Below are 18043 nucleotides of genomic sequence, written 5' to 3' on the forward strand. Positions count from 1 at the left end.
CTCCCCCGTTCATGCTCTGTCTCTCTCTGTCTCAAAAATAAATAAACGTTAAAAAAAATTTTTTTTTAAAAAAGAGCCTTCTCACGGGCTTTAGGTCCGTTGGCCTTGATTGGACAAATGCCTCTCCCACTCCTTCCGCAAGGTTGTGGTTCTGGCCACTGGATGTCTGTTTCATGCTGCCACTACCACCCCCCTTTAATTTGATTAGAGGGTTTGCTTATATCCTGACTCCTGGCACTACCTCTAGGAGATGATCTTTTAGAATAATTTTATGATTTTGAAATATAACAAATGCCCAGAACCATAATTTCTTCCAAGGACAGAGGAGGGTCATCTTCCCTGAGGGCCCTGTGAAGTGCCGGGTGTTATGCTGACCATACAGATAATTACGAGCCTTATCCAACACCCAAACAGGCCATCACAAGACACTCCTTTTGGAGAATGGCCAGGTCTGTTACTGGAATATCTGTTTTTGGCTTAGATAAGCAGTGGCCCAGTTTCCCCTCATCTGCTCTTAACCACCTTCAACTCACTGTTAGGGGCTTACCCTGAAACTGCCCCTAATGGCCATGTTGTCACCTTGGCTGTCAAACTCGCTTTGAGATAAGGATGCAAGGAACAGCTCCCGAGGACCCGAGATCTACAAGGCAGTCGGTGCGTGTCTGGATCCCAGCCCACTGCTGTGGATTAAAGTGCTCTCCTAGCACAGCTGTTAGGACTGTTGCTTCTGGCCTGCATCCCCAGACAGAGGCCGGGCTTCTCAGGCACTGATGGCCAAGACTGGGAAAGCATGAGTGTTAGGTAATCACTCCACACTTGGTTCATTTCGGCAAACGCTTACTGAAGCCTGATCTATGCGAGGCCTGGGCTAGGTCCTGCAGTCACAGATGAATCAGGCACTGTCCCTGTCCTGATGGGAGGACTTGAGATTTTAGTAGGGGAGACAGATATTGAAGGAGGTAATTTCGGTCGAAAGTGATAAAGACACTAGTTAAGTAATGACTCGAATGCCGTGGGAGCACCAAGAGGGAGCAGCCAGCCAAGCCCAGGGAAGACTTTTGGACAGAGAGGCATTTGAACTGAGTGTTGAAGGAAGGATTGAGGTTAGCCCTTCAAAGAAGGGGAGTGGGCTTTCCAGACAGAGGGGCCAGCAAAAGCAAAGCTGCAGAGCTGTGAGATTGTGCTCTTGGTCACAGGTACTCTAGGGGACTACACATTATTCTGTTTGACACGGTAGTATTTGAATGTGGAGGTGGGGAGTGGTGGTAAAGAGGAGATGAGAGACAAGTAGAGGCAGAATTATGAGAGACCCTGAATGTCATGGCTAAGAACTATAGGAGAGTTTAGTGTGGTGATGATGACAAGCTCTGGATCTAGATTCACACCCCCTGTATTTGCTTGCTGTGTGCCCTTATGCAAATAACTTAACCTCTCTGTACATCTGTCTTTTCTTCAAAATGGGAAGATTAACAGTACCAATATTATGTGGTGACTGAGTTCATATATATCAAGCATTTAGAACAGTGCCTGCCCCATAGAAAACACGGAAAAGTTAGCTATTAAAACTGTTCATTGTTATTCAAACTGTTAAAAATGGAAGGTTTTTAAGTGGACAGTTATGAGATCAGATTTGTACACTGGGAAGATCAGGCTTGTTTGTAGCCAGGAAGGAAGATGGACTGGGGGGCAAATTCTGCATTGGGAAGAACAGGCCGAAGATTATTGCAGTACAGGAGGGGAGGGGAGCCCTGAACAAGGCCAACAGCTATGGAGAAGGAGCAGGCTTACTCAGTATAAGCCCTCAGGGCCACTTGTCAGCTCTGGGCTAGCTTCCTCACCATCTCTAAAGCTCCCCAAGATGTATTCTACTGTTCCTTAAAACAGAACAAAAAAAGAGGCACCTGGGTGGCTCAGCTGGTTGAGTGTCCAACTCTTGATTTTGCTCAGGTCATGATCCCAGGGTCATGGGATTGAGCTCAGCACGGAGCCCACTCTGCTTGGGATTCTCTCCCTCTGCCCCACTACCCCCACTCACACGCATGCGCGTGCGTGCGCGTGCTCTCTCTCTCAAATGACATTTAAAAAAACAAAAAACAGAACAAGTTAAATCACCTTTATAATGTATGTCCATTGAAGGAAACTTGAAAAATACATAAAATATAAAGAAAAACAAAGCTTACCCATAATACACCACCCAGAAGTAACTACAATTAACATTTTATGGAATTTCCTTCTTGCCTTTGAGTACTTGTTTATCCTCCCTCACCACCACCATCCAAAGAGAGGCGAAGAAACTATCAGGCTGATTCCAGACACATAATTTTACATGCTGCTTTTTAAATCTATAATATGCGCATTCTTCCTGGTCACTAAGTATTCTTTGAAAATATGATTTTTAATTGTTGCTTGGTTTGATATTTCATCACAATTTATCATTATATATTTGGCCAAACCCTAGTGTAGGATTCTTGGGCTGACCCACTTTTCACACCTAAACAATATAGCTGTGAACATCTTTCTCACCTTATAACCCCAGTCCCTACTATTCCTCTGATTCCATTTTTCTTCTCTTAGGCCTGTGGACTTACAGAGTCCCCCTCTCCCGGCTGTGACCACCCATTTCCCCAGTTCCGGATAGGGAGTGAAGAAGTAGTTGTCATGCAGGAGGGCAGGGGTAGGGGAGTAGTGGGCCTGTGAAAAGGTTGTAGGAGTCTGAAAGGAGAGTTCCCAGGGCCCACCAGGCCTGTATGAAATTTCTAGGATGGGGGCACTTAATTTATGTTGAAAGGAGGAGGAAAGGAACCCCATGGAGAGAGAATGAAGGCATTAGGCAAGAGATCCAAGATTAGTTGGAGAGATTAGCTTTTGGGAAACAGAAGAGGATGAGGAATCGTTTCTTCAGAGCTTCAAAAGAAGAACAAGGACACAGATACAAACTTCGAGCAAATATTGTGGGTGTTTTCGGTGGTTGGAGAGTAGTACCCCCCTGGGGTTAAGGCAAGCAGGGAGTTCCTGCTGACTGGTTTCCTTTCTGTATGAAGAAGAGGGGGTAGGAGTTACCTGCTGAGGGGAAAAGGAAGGAAGGAGCATTCACAGGGAAGATGATGTTGTACCTAAAAGAAAAAAGGTCCAGAGCTGCCTCTGTGTGCAGTGCTTGGAGATCAACAAGAATAAAAATGTATGAGTCGGAATGAGAAAGGCTTTGCCAGGCTGAGGTGGGGCTGTCTGCTGACCCAAGATGGAAGATCTTATGGCACCCCCATGTGGGAGCTTGGGGAAACCCAGTGTGCAGGACCGTAAGCAGAGGAAGGTCGTGAACCCAGATGAAGATAACTAACGGCCTGGTGTCCCCGGTGGAGTAGATGATCTGACACGAGAAGAACTGGCTGTGGATTTAGTCACCCTGCTTGCGTGAGAAGTCAGGAGCGCCTAGAGAGAGCTGTGGAGATACATAGGCAGACCAGAAGAGTACTTTCCAGTGTCCCCCTGACCTTCATGTCTTGGTCTTTCCCTTGTGCTTCTCAGGTGCTGGTACAGGGCTGCCTTTTGGACCCTTCCCAGCGGGAGGTGTTCCTGCAGCAGGTATATGAACAGCTCTGTCTCTTTGAGGACAAGGTGGCCACCATGCTGCAGCAGCAGTATGACCCTCAGAGTCAGGTATGTGGGAGAGAAAGTGGGTGGAGACCACTTAGAAAGAGGAGCTCTTAAGGGACAGAGGGGAGAGAGGAAGGACAAGCCCCAGTACAGAGGGAAGAGAGGTCAGGGAAAGGGGCTAAGAGCCAGAGTGAGCCAAGGTTAGAAGTGCTGGTGAGTGCACGCAACAGGTTCCCTGCTGGAGGAGGAGGGCTCAGATACATTCCCAAGACACACATTCTTGCCGGGAGAAAACGTGAAGACTGTGTGCTGGTGTCTTTTTCAGTCCTAGATCTCCTCCCCCAGTGGATCTGAGAAGGTGATTGTGTGTGGCTTTGATCGCTACGATTTTGTTCAGTCAGGGATAAAGCTGCTTGAACTCACTAGAATGCACTTGGCTCATTCCTTTGGATATCCTAGAAGTAGCCAAGCAAATTGAGTGCTCTATGTCTGAAGACTTAATTCGATTGATGTATAAAATATTTCATAATCGTGATGGGAAAGGGGCCATAAAAGGTGGAGAAGCCTGCTCCAGTGTAATCTGGTGCTTCATCTGGTGTCCGACTCCTTGTCAGCATCTGAGCACATGCTAGGAGAGCAAGCACAGTCAGGACTTGGCTGCATGGCAAGGGGTTGAGGTCCTCACAGGATTAGGCCTGTCAGGCCTGGGCAGTGCTGGGCTGTAAATTCTGGCTTTGCTGTGGATGGGAGGGACGGTAATTCTCTCTGACCCATTCTGTCTCATCTGTAACTCGGGCCAGGCCGAAGACCAGTCCCCAGACTCGGGGGAGCCCCCTGGCCGGAAGGTGGGAGTCTCCATGGTGACAGCTGACCTTGGGTTGGTCAGTATGATTCGTCAGGGCATCTTGGCACTGCAGTTGCTCCCCTCAAACTCTAGTGCAGGTCAGTAGAAGGACCTTTGGTGGGGCTGGGGAAATAGAAGGGTACGGGAAGGGGGCATTAGCAGTATAGATACAGGTTCCAGGGGATCAGTGGGCCCCAGAGAAGATCTGTCTCCTTGTGTGTGTGTTTGAGCATCTCTCTCAAGCACCCCCAGCTCTGACAACCATCCAGGACCCTAGTGGGAGGGAGTCGAGCTCCAAGGACATCACTTCGGAGACTGGGGTCCAGCACTCAGGAGGCAGAAGCAGGAGGGAAGGGAAAAGGGAAGGGTGTGGATCATAAAACACATCAGTCGGTAGACACTGAGGTCTGAAGGGCCCCATCAGTTGGATGCCCCCCTGTAGCTTTGATCTGGTCATTGTCCCCAGATCTGTCTGATATTTCCTGCTCCAGGTATCATCGTGATCACAGATGGGGTGACCAGTGTCCCTGATGTTGCTGTCTGTGAGACATTGCTGAACCAGCTTCGCAGTGGCACCGTGGCTTGTTCCTTTGTGCAGGTGAGGACTTTCTAGAAAGGATGAGAGGGAAGTGTGGTATATCACAAAGTTGGATATGCCTGGTTACTTTCTTACAGGGGATGATTTCCCACATAAAGCCAATAACGTAGTTGCTTGTGTGTCGGTGGGGGGAATAGGTGTCCTGTCTAGAACAGGATAGATGGGGGCACCTGGGTGGCTCAGTCGGTTGAGCTGCCAACTTCGGCTCAGGTCACGATCTCATGGTCCGTGAGTTCGAGCCCCGCGTTGGGTTCTGTGCTGACAGCTCGGAGCCTGGAGCCTGTTTTGGATTCTGTGTCTCCCTCTCTCTGACCCTCCCCCGTTCATGCTCTGTCTCTCTCTGTCTCAAAAATAAATAAACGTTAACAAAAAAAAATTAAAAAAAAAAAAGAACAGGATAGATGGCAGTGGTGGGAGAGGACTCTCATCTTTGTCCTCAGGGTGTGGGGAAACAGCATGTTATAGTAAAAAGAGTGCAGGTTTTGAAATTTGACAGCCATTTCCAGCCTCATCTCCCCCATTAGATGAGTGATTACCATTTTCATTGCAAGGATCAGAAAACCCAAAAACTAGCTTGAGCAAAGGAAGGAATAGGAATTTTCAGTGAACCACGGCCAGTTTGGATTGATGGACTGTAGGGTGGGAGGCAAAGCACTCTGGGAAACAAGGCTGGAGGGTAGGCACTGGCCAGAACACGAAGAGCTGGTTCTGCTGTATTACGGCATTTCAGCATAACTCTGTGGGTGACGTGGGTAAGTATAAGGAAAGCCACTAGTTGGGTTTATGTTTTATAAATGTCACTCTTGCTGTTGCGTGAAATCCGGAGTGGAGGCCGGGAGGTTATTAATTGTGGTGGTCAGTGTGAGAGAGGAGCAGGGCTTAAATTAGGGGGATAAAGGGTAAGAGACAAGGGGCTAGAATTGAGAAAATGAAGAGGTGGAGTCAGCATGACTTGTGATTAGCAAGGTGTGAGGGGTGAGCAAGAAAGAGAGGTTAAAGATGTCTCTAAGTTTGTGACTCCAATGGTGGCTGGGTAGCCAGCAGAGCAAACGAGGAGAAGCAGCTGGGGTGGAGTGAGGACAAGATGATGAGCCCAGGTTTGTGCATGTTGCATTTGAGGCGCTTATGGATCCTTGGGATAGCAGTTGGAAGCATCACCTTCGGGGTTAGGCATACTTGGCCTGAATCCCGCCTCTGCTTATTAGCTGTGTGACATTGGGCACATCACTTGATTCTTGGTCGGATTCATTTGTAAGTGGAGATTATAATGGTGCCTACTTCACTGGGTGCGACAATGCATTTAAAGTGCTCAGCAGAGTGCATAATTATGTAATAGATGGCTGCTATTCATAGCAGTTAGCAGTTGGAGATGCAGATCTGGTACTCAGGAGACAGCACTAGTTGAGAGAGTTAGAATTTGTCAGCCTACAGATGGTGATTGAGAAGAGAAGAGGGTCCCTGAAGAACCTTGGGGAATACCGGTGTTTAAAGGTCTTTTGTAAGAAGAGAACCCAGCAAAGAATGAAGGGAAATAATCAGACAAGAACCAGGAGGTTCTCATGTCAAAGAAGTCAGAGTTTGGGGAGGAAAGAAGTAGTTAACAGTGTGAGATGGCAGCAGAAAGATCGTGTAAAATGAGGAATGAACAGTACCCTTTGGATTTGGTGATTAAGAGGTCACGGGGATCTTTTTCAGGTCATTTCAGTGAAGAGGTGGCCAGGGAAATGATTGCAGTAGATGGAAGAGTGTTAACAGGGAATTTGGCTGCTCAGATCAAGTGGGGGAACAAGAGCGAGAACAGTAGCCAGAGGGAAGTGCAGGGTGGAAGAGACAGATGCTTGGTTCTGTTCTGTTTGGTTTTGTTTTTTTAAATGTTTATTTATCTTTGAGAGAGAACATGAGTAAGAGCACGAGCGGGGAAGGGGCAGAGAGCGAGGAGGACAGAGGATTCCAAGCGGGCTCCGTGCAGACAGCAGAGAGCCCGGTGCGGAGCTTGAACTCATGAACCGTGAGATCATGACCTGAGCCAAAGTCGGACGCTTAACTGACCGAGCCACCCAGGCGCCCCTGTTGTTTTGTTGTTTTAAGCTAGATACCAGCATGTTTCTGAGGAACCGTGAGGAAGCAGGGTTTGAAAATAAGGGAAAGAAAAGGAAACCTGATGGAGTAAAGTCTCTACATTGACAGGACGGTGTTGGCTCAAGAAGTAGATCAAGGGACTCTTTTGGAGTGGATAGAAGTGAAGATGTAGATAATTCTGCTAAGGGTCACTGGTCTCTCCCTGAAGGAAAAGGGAAGGGTGAGTACTGTGAGGGAGGCCAGAGTTGGGAGAGCAGGATTGAGGACAGCCCTGAAGGACTTGCTGGGTTGGGTGTCATATGTTCTGATGTGGTGTCAGCCTATACACCATTGCACTTTTCTCCATTTGGGACCCAGGTATAGAGGTTGTGATCCTAGTTGGGCTTTTAAGGGGGAAGAGGAGTAAAGTCAAGAGGGCCAGGGATAGACTTGGAAAGAGTAGAGGTTTGAGGGCTGGCAGTCTTAATGAGGTCAAAGAGCAGCAGGAGAAGGAGGATGGAAGGAATCCAAAGAGATAAAATTGTGTGTAATCAGTAGGATGTGGCAACTGAAATTGCAAAAATGAAGTGGTTCCAAGTGAAGCTAAGAGCCAGCATGTAGCCAGCAGGCAAGTGAGTGGAATAGAGTTAGTTTCTGGAGACGAGGGTTCAGGAACTCTGAGAGGCCAGGGATTTGAATGAACCTTCTAGAATAGGTCTGCCATCATTTTCTGAAGGGGCCAGCTAGTCAGTATTTTAAGCTTTGCTGGCCAAACGGTTGTGGCAGCTACTCAGCTCTGCTCTTACCGTATCGAAGCAGTCATAGACAAGATGAATGGGAATGGCTGTGTTCCAATAAAACTTTATTTACAAAAATGGCTGATGTGCTAGATTTGGCACACAGGTTATGTATAGTTTGCCAATCTCTGATCTACAGGCTTTGGGTTCAAAATATGGCCCATGGACCAGCAGCATTGGCATCACCACAGAGCTTGTTAGGAATGGAAAATCTTAGGCCCTTCCCAGACCTACTGCACTTTAACAATATGCCCAGGTGTTTTGCACTTGATCTTAGCCAAAAGGCCGAGAAGCGATTCCCCAGGTGTTTTGTACCCTAAGGTTTGAGGAGCATTTTGTTAGAGACGCTGACGTCTCTCGGATGGTGACAGGAAGCCAATGAACCATTTCTCACAATCTTTAGTGAGTGGTGCAGTCTGGTGTTTGATGTTCTGAAAAAGAGCATGGCCAGATGGAATGGGCTGCAGACAGGAGCCCAGGGAAGGAAAGTTGCAGAGCAGTGGTCTTTCCTGGGAGAATGTTGACCCTCTTCCCGCTCTGTCATCTGGGAGATGGGCGCAGCCACCCAGCCCAGTCTCTTCTGCTTTTTTGTACTTCCTTCTCAGGTGCCTCTTTTGGTGCCTCTAATTCCTCATTTTCTCTAGGTGGGAGGAGTTTACTCTTATGACTGCAGTTTTGGCCACGTGCCCAATGTGGAATTGATGAAGTTCATCGCAATGGCCACGTTTGGTTCCTACCTGTCCACTTGTCCTGAGCCAGAACCAGGCAGCCTGGGTCTGACTGTCTACCACCGGGCATTTCTCCTCTACTCCTTCCTGCGCAGTGGGGAAGCCCTGAACCCTGAGTATTACTGCGGTGAGGATCAGACTGGGGCAAGAGGGGGCTGGCAGGGGAGTGTAGCACGGACCCAGAGGTGATTCGGGAATGGTTTGAGAGTTCTGGTCCCTAGAGAGATTGAGCGCGTGCCTGGGGCTGGCTGTTCTGACACTCTTCTCTCCCCGGGATTTCAGCGTAGCCCCTCCCCCTAGATCTCTGTAGGCTCACAGAGAACCACCTGCCTCTTGCACATCCTTGCTGGTCTTCTAGGCTCTCAGCACCGCTTATTTAACGAGCACCTGGTCTCCGCAAGCAGCAACCCTGCCTTGGCTCTGCGCCGGAAGAAGCACACTGAGAAGGAGGTGCCAGCCGACCTGGTCAGCACCGTGTCTGTACGGCTTCGAGAGGGCTACAGTGTTCGAGAAGTCACCCTGGCCAAAGGTAAGGGTCACTAGGTCCTGCCACATCATACAAGGGTCAGACCTGCTGGGCAAAGCAGAAGCCACCTCGGTATCACACATGAGATTCTGCTTGTCATTTGAGACACATGGGTTCTGAGCTGCCTTCAGGGATTAGTCTTCTTAGCATTTAGCTTCCCAGTTCCATCTCCTTTGCCAGAGAGAAGTCAGCTGAGGTTGGTGTGGTGTCCCGAACTTGGCTCTGTTTTCAGATCACTCCTGTAAAGTTCTGTTTGTGGCAGTTGGCAGGCCCTAGGCCTGAAATCTCTGGAACCATGCTTGGAACCTTTAGCCAGGCTAGAGTTCCATGAGGTAGGTGGGGGTTTCGGATAGAACTCAGTCCCAGGCTGGAGTCCTGTCCCTTCTTCCCCTGAGTAGCCTCCTGCTTCCCCTGAAGGAGGGTCTCAGCTGGAGGTGAAGCTGGTGCTGCTGTGGAAACACAACATGCGCATTGAGTACGTGGCTGTGGCGCCCTGGCCCCTGGAGCCGGAGGGCCCTCGAGGAACACGGGTGGAAGTGACGATGGAAGGCGGCTATGACATTCTGCATGATGTGTCCTGTGCGCTAAGGCAACCCATTCGCTCACTATATCGTACCCATGTTATCCGGCGGTTCTGGAACACGTTGCAGAGGTGAGTGAGGTCACCACCACTCAGTGAGCGATGCCGTTTGTTGTGTGGGAGGGACAGAGGTGTGAAACTGGGAGCTGGAGAGAGTGCCCCTGAGGACCAGGCTCATGTCGAGGGTCCCAGGTGCCCCCCCGAGCTGCCTTCCTCCGTACCCGCCACAGTCAGATGTGACTCAGGGCCAGCCCTTGTTCTGCAGCATTAACCAGACGGACCAGATGCTAGCCCACCTTCAGTCCTTCTCTTCGGTCCCAGAACATTTCACGCTTCCTGACAGCACCAAGAGTGGGGTGCCGCTCTTCTATATCCCTCCTGGCTCCACCACCCCGGTGAGTGGCCCTGATGCTCGGGATCCCTGCTTCATGCCCGCCCGTGTTGGACTGGCACAGCTTCTGGAGCCCAGAACCACCTTCTCTTTCCTTCCCTCGTGTCTGAGGCACCTGGACCAGAATTCTAAGCTTTATCCTTGAGAGCAATTCTCCCTCCTTCCAAGTTCCTGGCAGAGAAGGGTCTGTAGAGAGAGGCTGTCCTCGACAGACCACGGGTGTCGTGTAGGTGGTGGCATCCCAGCTGACTGTGAGCCCCTTCGCCCCATCTCCATGTGACATACTCTGGCTTTCTCTGGCAACTCCATTTTCCACCAGTGCCAACCACCCTCAACTGTGCGCCTCCTGAAGACCATAGCTTCCTTTGTCCTGTGCTTATTTCGCACTCAGCCCACAGTTGTCAGCCTTGAACCATGGGGGGGGTTTATGCTGGCGTGTGGTGGCCTCATCCCGAGTTCCTCCCATCATTTAGCGGCATTCCTCTTAAGTCAGTGACGGAAACGTGGCAGGCTCCATCCTTTGCCTGGATTTAGCTCTAAAGGGCTACACGGTCTGTTTCTGAGCTCATCCTAATCTGGCCTTCATACTAGAGGCCTCTGTTTTTCGCTTCTGTCTCAGGCTGGGCTCTAAGTTCCTTTGGTCGTAAACCACTGCCATCTCCGACCCCTGGGCCCCGTGGTCCTGTTCGCTGTTTGGAGGTTGTGCCCTCTTTGTCCACAAGTGCTTCTATAGGACAGGCCTTCCTGTCCCCAGGTGCTCTCCCTGCAGCACAGCGGATCTGACTCATCCCACGCCCAGTTCGCTGCCTACTGGAAGCCAGTGCTGTCCATGGATGCTAATTCGTGGCAGCGATGGCTGCACATGCATCGCCTAGTACTGATCCTGGAGCACGACACGTGGGTACCCTCCGCGGGCTGAGGGGACAGGGGGTGATGGGAAAGGGGAACAGCAGACGAGCCCTCACCAACCTTAGCCAAGGAAAAACGATGACCCTTTCCTGGTCTTCCTGCTCGTCCACCCCCACATCCTCAGATAGCACCCAGAAGAGAGAAGTAGCAATTTATCTGGTTTTTGTCCCCAAGCTTGGGGCTGTGAGATGTGACCTCTGTGCACCCGTCTTCCAGACCAATTCCCAAGCACTTGCACACTCCCGGCAGCAATGGGCGCTACAGCACCGTGCAGTGCAGGATCTCTCACTCCTCGCTGACCTCTCTGCTCCGGGACTGGAGCAGCTTCGTGCTGGTCGAGGGCTATTCCTATGTGAAGCTGCTCTCCAGGTGGGCAAAATGATGTCCCCTCACTCCTCCCCCTCCACTGCATCCCATGTCTCTTCCTCTGACCCCAGACCTCCCCCCTCCTTCTCAACCCACTTACTCCCAGTCTAGGGCTGTTCACTCACCCCCATTTTTCCTTAGTGCCCCAGACCAGCCCCCCTCCTCCTTCTACATGGTCCGCATCATTTCCAAGGCCCCATGCATGGTTCTTCGTCTGGGTTTTCCCATCGGCACACCAGCCCAGGCCCGGCACAAGGTAAGCTGGGCACTGCCTGACTCCCAGACCTAGGAGCCCTGTAGAGTAGACTAGCTCCTTCCCCACAAACTGCACAAGGCCAGGGCCAGTGGAGAAAGGAGCCCCCAGGCCAAGGAATGCTTGGAGTAGAGGGCTGAATCACTTTATCTGGGGACCCCTTCTCCCAGATCTATAGGAGACAGGGTTAGGAGGATCTGATCACATTTCTTCCCAGATTGTGTCGGGCTTGCGGGAAGAGATCCTGCGGCTGCGTTTCCCCCACCGGGTGCAAAGCAAGGAGCCAACACCCAAGGTCAAACGAAAAGGGCTGGGGGGTGTTGGTGGGGGCAGCTCTCCCTCCAAGTCCCCCCCCATGCTGGGCCCGCAGCAGGCCCTGTCTGACCGGCCCTGCCTTGTGGTCCTGCATAAACCCCTGGACAAGCTACTCATCAGGTTGGTGTAAAGGCTGGGGCCCAGGCCAGGGCACGTGGGAGGCCTGGGGCGTAGCTGGGAATGAGCGGAGATCAAGCGATTGCCTCCATTGTCCAGGTATGAGAAGCTACCCCTGGACTACCGGGCACCCTTCTTACTGACGCTGGAGCCACCAGGGCCACTGCCGTTGGTGTCAGGCCGCTCAGCCTCCTCTAGCCTAGCGTCGCTGTCCCGCTACCTCTACCACCAGCGCTGGCTCTGGAGCATCCCATCGGGCCTGGTCCCCGCACTGCCACTCAGCGCCATCGCGCAGCTCCTCTCTGTCCTCACTGAGTATGTTACCCAAGCCTGGCCGGGCAGCTCAGGGCAGGGAGAGAGCAAGCATAGACTCTGGGTGGCCGCTGGCAGGAAGCCTGAGTCAGAGCCCGTCCATCTCTAAGCCTCTGAGCCACTGCTGTTCTGCACAGGATTTAGCGCAGAGCAGCGCCTGCCACTGCCCTCCCCTGCCCCTCCCCCAGGTCTGTTCACTTTGGCCTGTGCAGCTAGAGCTGTTGCACCTGAGGCACCAGTAGTCTGAGCAGGGCTGTCAGCACACGGGTCTGCCTGGATGGCTGCTGGGAGGTGGGTATGGAAGTGGCATGGGGTGGGGGGACGGACTTTGAGCATCTCTCTCCCATCTCATCCTGTCGCCGCCCCCACCTTTACGGGGCTTCAGAGTCCGACTGTCAGAAGGGTTCCACTTTGCCTGCAGTGGGGAAGGAATCATCAACATGGTCCTGGAGCTTCCAATTCAGGTGTGTGCCGTCCCTTGTGACACCTCCCCAACAAGGTCTGTCACTGGAGGGACACTTGCCTCTGAGCTGCATTGAGGCTGCTGGAAACGGTGCCTCATGGGGACCCTGTGGTCAGAGGACCCAGAGCCTGAGGCCAGTCCCAGGACAATGTGGCAAGGGGCTAGAGTTCTGGGGACCAGAGCTGGGCCGGGCCAAGTCTCTGGCTTGGCTGAGGTTTACCCAAGATCTCCCATTCTGCCCCCAGAATGAGCCCCTGGGGCAGGCTGCAGGCGAGGAGAGGCACACATGTGTTGTCCAGTACATCCTCTTCCCCCCACACTCTACCTCCACCAAAGACAGGTGAGACCCGGGTCTGCCTGGAGAGCTGCCTCTCTCCACATTCTCCCTTCTCCCTACTACCCCTGAAGTTCTGTCTTCCGGGCTGCAAGAGAGTCGGGGTAAGGGTGCTGTTTGTTGTTGTTGTTTGTTTGTTTGTTTTAAGTTTTTTGGGGGGAGGCGGGAGGGGCAGAGAGAGAGAGAGAGAGAGAGAGAGAGAGAGAGAGAGAATCCCAAGCAGGCTCCACACTGTCAGTGCAGAGCCCTATGTGAGGCTCGATCTCACAAACTGTGAGATCATGACCTGAGCCAAAATCAAGAGTCTGATGCTTAACTGAGCCACCCAGGCGCCCTATTAGACGTTTCCTCAGGCAGACACGGGCCCAGAGAGGCCACGCGCAAGTTGTGTTCAACCTGTGTGTCTTCCGTGAACTGACCCCCTGCCATTCGGTTGTGGATCGGACTCTCCGCTCTGCCAGGCTCAGGGCTCCTCCTCCTTTAGCTTCTCGACAGATGATGACAACGATGTGGAGGTGGAGGCCCTGGAAGGAGACTCAGAGCTCAACCTGGTCACCGAGGTGTGGGTAGAGCCGCAGTATGGGCGAGTGGGGCCTGGCCCCGAGAGCTGGAAGCACCTGCGGGACCTGACATACTCTGAGATCCCTCGAGCTGTGAGTGACCTCTGAAGCACCCCCACACCTTACCGGGTTAGCTGCCGTCCCTCTGGAGTACCACAGCTGTGGGCTTCCTGGTCCCTCTGAATCTCTGTGTTCTGCATGTCTGTGACTGTGTGGGCTTCCTTGAGAACTGGACACCAGAGTACTCTGGGCTAGGACAGGCTGACCCCTGACCTCTGCTGTTTGTCCCCTAGCTCCACCCTCGGGACGCTGCCTGCATAGGCTCCATGCTGAGCTTTGAATACCTGATACAGCTGTGCCAGAGCAAGGAATGGAGTCCCCTGCCCCCAGAGCCGAGGATCTCTAATGGTCAGTGGGGAAGGGGCTCCTGGGATGGAACAGGAAAGTGTGTGGGGAGAAGGCAACCGTAGCTGGGGAGTCCGGGTCTCACTGTGGCTATCGTCCTCCTTCCCTGCCTCCTAGGATTGGACCAGGGAGGAGATACCTGTGTCCACGAGATCCCTTTCCATTTTGACCTAATGGGACTGTTGCCTCAGTGTCAGCAGCTCCAGATGTTCTTCCTTCTGCTTTCCAGAGGTGGGTGAACTTCGTACTTACCCATACGTAGAGGGTCAGCATGCGTGGGAGCATTGGGGCAGGAGGAGGCTTGGAGGCCGCAGGAGGGCTGCCATGGTCAGGGCTGAGCCAGGGGGCTGGCCGGCAGGAGGCTCTTGGTGCTGAGCGGAGTGTATGTCGGGCAGAACCAGAGGGTGTCCCTCTCGCCGAGGGGCCCTGTCCCACCAACGACATGGTGCTGTGCCTGCTGCACAGCTGCCTGGGGCAGGAGCTGAGTGACCGGGAGATCCCACTGACCACTGCTGACCAGGCCACCTTCTTGAGTGAGGTGCTGCGGCGGACCTGCCACGGTCCAGGTGAGCTCCTGCCTCTTTCCCAAACAGCACGCTCTGGCCCAGCCCCATTTCCCCACCCCTCAGGGGGGCTTCTGTCTTTGGGTTTTGGTCTCCCCCTCTCTTCACCTCAGAGCCCTGCCTCTCTGCCGGCCCTGCCCTCTTCCACCCACCTCTACCCCCATCGTAGGTCCGGAGGAGTCTCCCGTGGGGGGCCACGGGATCCTAAAGGATCAAGCAGTCAGCAGCGCCCAGGCCGCTGGAGACTCAGCGCTTCCTCCCCTGGTCAGCACTGATGTGTCTCCTTCAGCCCCTTTTCACACTGACCTCCTTCTATTACCACATATTCGTGCCCCCCCTACCCCCGCTTTCTATCACCGGGGATACTGAATGCCTCCTGCCAGTGACAGGGTACTGAGTTCCTCTTTGCCCTGCATCTTGCACTCTATACCTAAGGCTGCGCTCCAGGGTGGAGGGAGGGAGCAGGGGTTGGGCGGTCCCTTACAGATTGTTCTGATTTTCTGTCTTAAAGGTTATAGGCCCTCCTGAGACTCTCAAGCCTCTCATCTCTACCCATTCCCCTCAGTGGCGCTGCTATGCAAGGCTTGTGACTCCCCAGCATGTGTTTCTGACTTTCCTCCCAGCTACCTTCTCAGGTACCACCCAATGGCCTTTATCACTGGCCTCAGATACAAACCCCTCTTCTCCCTCACCAGCCCACCAGGCAGCTCTAACTTATGTCTCTCTTTTCGTCTTCAGATGTCCAACATCTGGCTGCCTGTGGCCTGGAGGGACCCTCTCAAGAGGAGACAAAGCCTAAGTTTGGGGATGGGAGCGGGGCCCCCAGCCTGAAAGACCTGGGAGGAACTGGGGTGAGGGCTACAAAGGCCCAGGTTCCCACACTCAGCGTCACTCCAGCTGGAGGTAAGGTGGCTGACTCTGAAGTCAGTTAAGCAGGAGCAGGATTGGGAACAAATAGAAGGCTTGGAGACCATGTGACCCTCTTCCCACAGACACTGCCCAGATTCCAGGAGACCTAAGCCCACCTTTCCGTCGGGACTTACAGGCTTACGCCGGGCGTCAGGCTCCACAGACAGAGAGTGCAGATGGTCCCCGGACCCGGTGTCCTGTTTACGTCTATAGCTGTGCCCTGGAAGCACTGAAGGAGCAAATGGTTGGCCTGCAGCCCCCTCAGGCACCCCGAGACCTCATCTTCCGGTGAGTACCCTCAAGGTCCTCCCCCAACCGTGGCTGCCAGCCAAGGCTCATGACCATAGTCCAGGGCACGGACAGACAGGCTGACCATCAGTGGTCAGAACTCAGTTTCTTAGCCAGGTCCTGCCAGCCCCTTGCTCAGCTTCCTTCAGCAAATCAAGTGAACTTGCTGGGCCGTGAATATATTCAGTAGAGGTGTACCGACCCTCCAGTGGAGTGTGGGTAGACGGCGAGTTAGAGATGTCACTAAGGAGAGCTGGCCAAGCTCTCTCTTTGCTCCCATTCCTAGGACTCAGTTCCTCGACCAGCCCTCCCCATCCTCAGTCTGGATGGAGCCCAGGCACAAGGAGGCAGCCAATCATTGTGCCTTGCTACAGGAGCACGCACAGCGATGCTACGTCCGTGGTGAGGAGGGGGCCGCCTGAGGGAGCCTCAGGAAGGAGTGGGGCTTCGCAGGATTACGGGGATGGGAACTGGAGAGGCCATTCCGGTCGTGGCCCCTTCCTCTTCCTCAGGACTGTTCCGGAGTTTGCAGCAAGCACAGAGCGTCACCTCACAGGACTTGCTGATAGCGGTAGATGCCTGCGAGGAGCTACTACAAGAAGTAGACATCACCCCTTTCCTGCTTGCACTGTGTGGCCACATTCGGGTTTTGCCTCAGGCACCCCCAAGCCCTGGGCCTCTTAGCCCTGGGCCTTTCAGCAGCAGCATCGAGGAGGGCCCCGAGCCTCGGGAACGAGCTGTCCTGGCTTCTGAGTCCAGGTTAGGATTGTCCCTTAGTGATGTGTCCGGGGTGCACAAAGGTCCTGTAAACAGAGACCTTCCCATCTGGGGGAATGGCCATGCACGATCGTGCCCACACACCAAGGAGGCAGTTGCTTCGTCACTGGCTTCCTGCTCCCACCCATTTGGCATAGACCCGAGTCTCCTCCCCGTCTCTTCTGTTCTGGTGTGGAGTATTGAGCTGGGTTAGGAGTAGGGAGTTGCCACTCGCCATCAGTGAAAGTAGAAGCTTGTTCTGAGGATGCTCATACAATAGTAATACTCTCTGGAACTACCTGTGAGTTTCGCAGAGTGTTGCCCTCACTGCTGAGTCCCCAGCTCACCTCGGGCCCAGCAGGTCCCTGAAGGGAGAAAGGCAAGCAGGCAGACGGCTGTGTCTGGCACCTGCCATCCTGCCGTGCCTGCCGCATATTAGCATCGGGGAAGCAGCAGACACAGAGGGAGGAGTGTGCTGATGACACCCAGGTCTGCACTCCAGCCAGTTCCCTGTCTGGAGCCCTAGATCCCCCACCTTTCATGCCCCGAAATCAGTGCATCTTCTTCCCACCAGACCTTGCTTCTCCACCTGTTCTCCTTCCGTGGTGAGTGAGATCACCCTCCACCCAGTGGTCTAAGTCAGAAAACTGGGAGTCACCTGTACTCATTCCTCTGCGTCACAGCAGTGTCCGGTCGTTAACAAACATGGAGGTTCGAGCCAAAATAGGTCGGCTTGTTCTCCTCGCCTCTTCCACTGCCCGTGCCAGTGTGCTGAGCACGCTTGCTAGAGACAGGTGTGGGCTGCGCCTAGTAGGGAAGCAGCCTCCTCTAGGGCTCGCTGATTCTTAACACCTCCTTAACACACCCTTCACCCCCTCCCTGACCACTCAGCATAGAGACTGAGGACCTCAGCGAGCCTGAGTTTCAGAGCAGCCGTGTCCCTGGGATTCCAGACCCTAGCCTGGAGATCTCTCTGACAGACGTCTGCCAGCTCCGAGGAGAGGCACATGATGCCCTTCATAGCCTCATCCAGGTGGGACGCTTGGTGAGGGCAGAAGAGGGGTGGAGCCCTGCCTGCACCGGGCGCAGTGTTCTCTCCTGGGGTGGGGGTATGTAGCTGTCTATTCTAAGGTAGGGGATAGTGTTCTGCTGAGGGCTGGCTGACATAACAGCCTCTTTCTAACCCCAAAACAGGAGAAGTTCCTGGAGATCAGTGGTCTCTACTTCCGCACAGTGCCCTCCAATCCCCACTACTTCTTCTATTGCCCTCCATCCAGCAGGCGAGAGGTGAGCGGCTTCCTCCCTTCCTCTCTCGTACCCCCGACCTGTAGCCCAGAGGCCCCACTGGGCCCACCCAGGTCCTCTTGACGCTTGGCT

The 18043-nt window shown here is 53.3% G+C and overlaps 1 protein-coding gene across 5 annotated transcripts in view; it reads left to right on the forward strand.

The window, feature by feature from the left end:
* SZT2 (SZT2 subunit of KICSTOR complex) overlaps positions 1–18043 on the forward strand; it is a 51591-nt gene that overhangs the window by 11846 nt on the left and 21702 nt on the right. For 4 of the 5 annotated variants that reach the window (XM_030327696.1, XM_030327697.1, XM_030327699.1 and 1 more), the window contains exons 5-30: positions 3526–3657; positions 4395–4536; positions 4930–5036; positions 8536–8746; positions 8978–9148; positions 9563–9797; positions 9991–10120; positions 10871–11013; positions 11242–11394; positions 11533–11647; positions 11862–12079; positions 12176–12391; positions 12774–12852; positions 13097–13191; positions 13670–13838; positions 14039–14153; positions 14268–14381; positions 14546–14716; positions 14883–14977; positions 15225–15348; positions 15452–15616; positions 15706–15910; positions 16197–16312; positions 16423–16669; positions 17558–17699; positions 17861–17953. In XM_030327696.1, the coding sequence (XP_030183556.1) occupies positions 3526–3657; positions 4395–4536; positions 4930–5036; positions 8536–8746; positions 8978–9148; positions 9563–9797; positions 9991–10120; positions 10871–11013; positions 11242–11394; positions 11533–11647; positions 11862–12079; positions 12176–12391; positions 12774–12852; positions 13097–13191; positions 13670–13838; positions 14039–14153; positions 14268–14381; positions 14546–14716; positions 14883–14977; positions 15225–15348; positions 15452–15616; positions 15706–15910; positions 16197–16312; positions 16423–16669; positions 17558–17699; positions 17861–17953 (3903 nt within the window). The remainder of the gene's footprint in view (positions 1–3525; positions 3658–4394; positions 4537–4929; positions 5037–8535; positions 8747–8977; positions 9149–9562; positions 9798–9990; positions 10121–10870; positions 11014–11241; positions 11395–11532; positions 11648–11861; positions 12080–12175; positions 12392–12773; positions 12853–13096; positions 13192–13669; positions 13839–14038; positions 14154–14267; positions 14382–14545; positions 14717–14882; positions 14978–15224; positions 15349–15451; positions 15617–15705; positions 15911–16196; positions 16313–16422; positions 16670–17557; positions 17700–17860; positions 17954–18043) is intronic. The other variant, XM_030327698.1, reaches the window with a different exon arrangement.

Source organism: Lynx canadensis, chromosome C1, assembly GCF_007474595.2.
Source record: "Lynx canadensis isolate LIC74 chromosome C1, mLynCan4.pri.v2, whole genome shotgun sequence".
In the NCBI taxonomy this organism is placed as follows: domain Eukaryota; kingdom Metazoa; phylum Chordata; class Mammalia; order Carnivora; family Felidae; genus Lynx; species Lynx canadensis.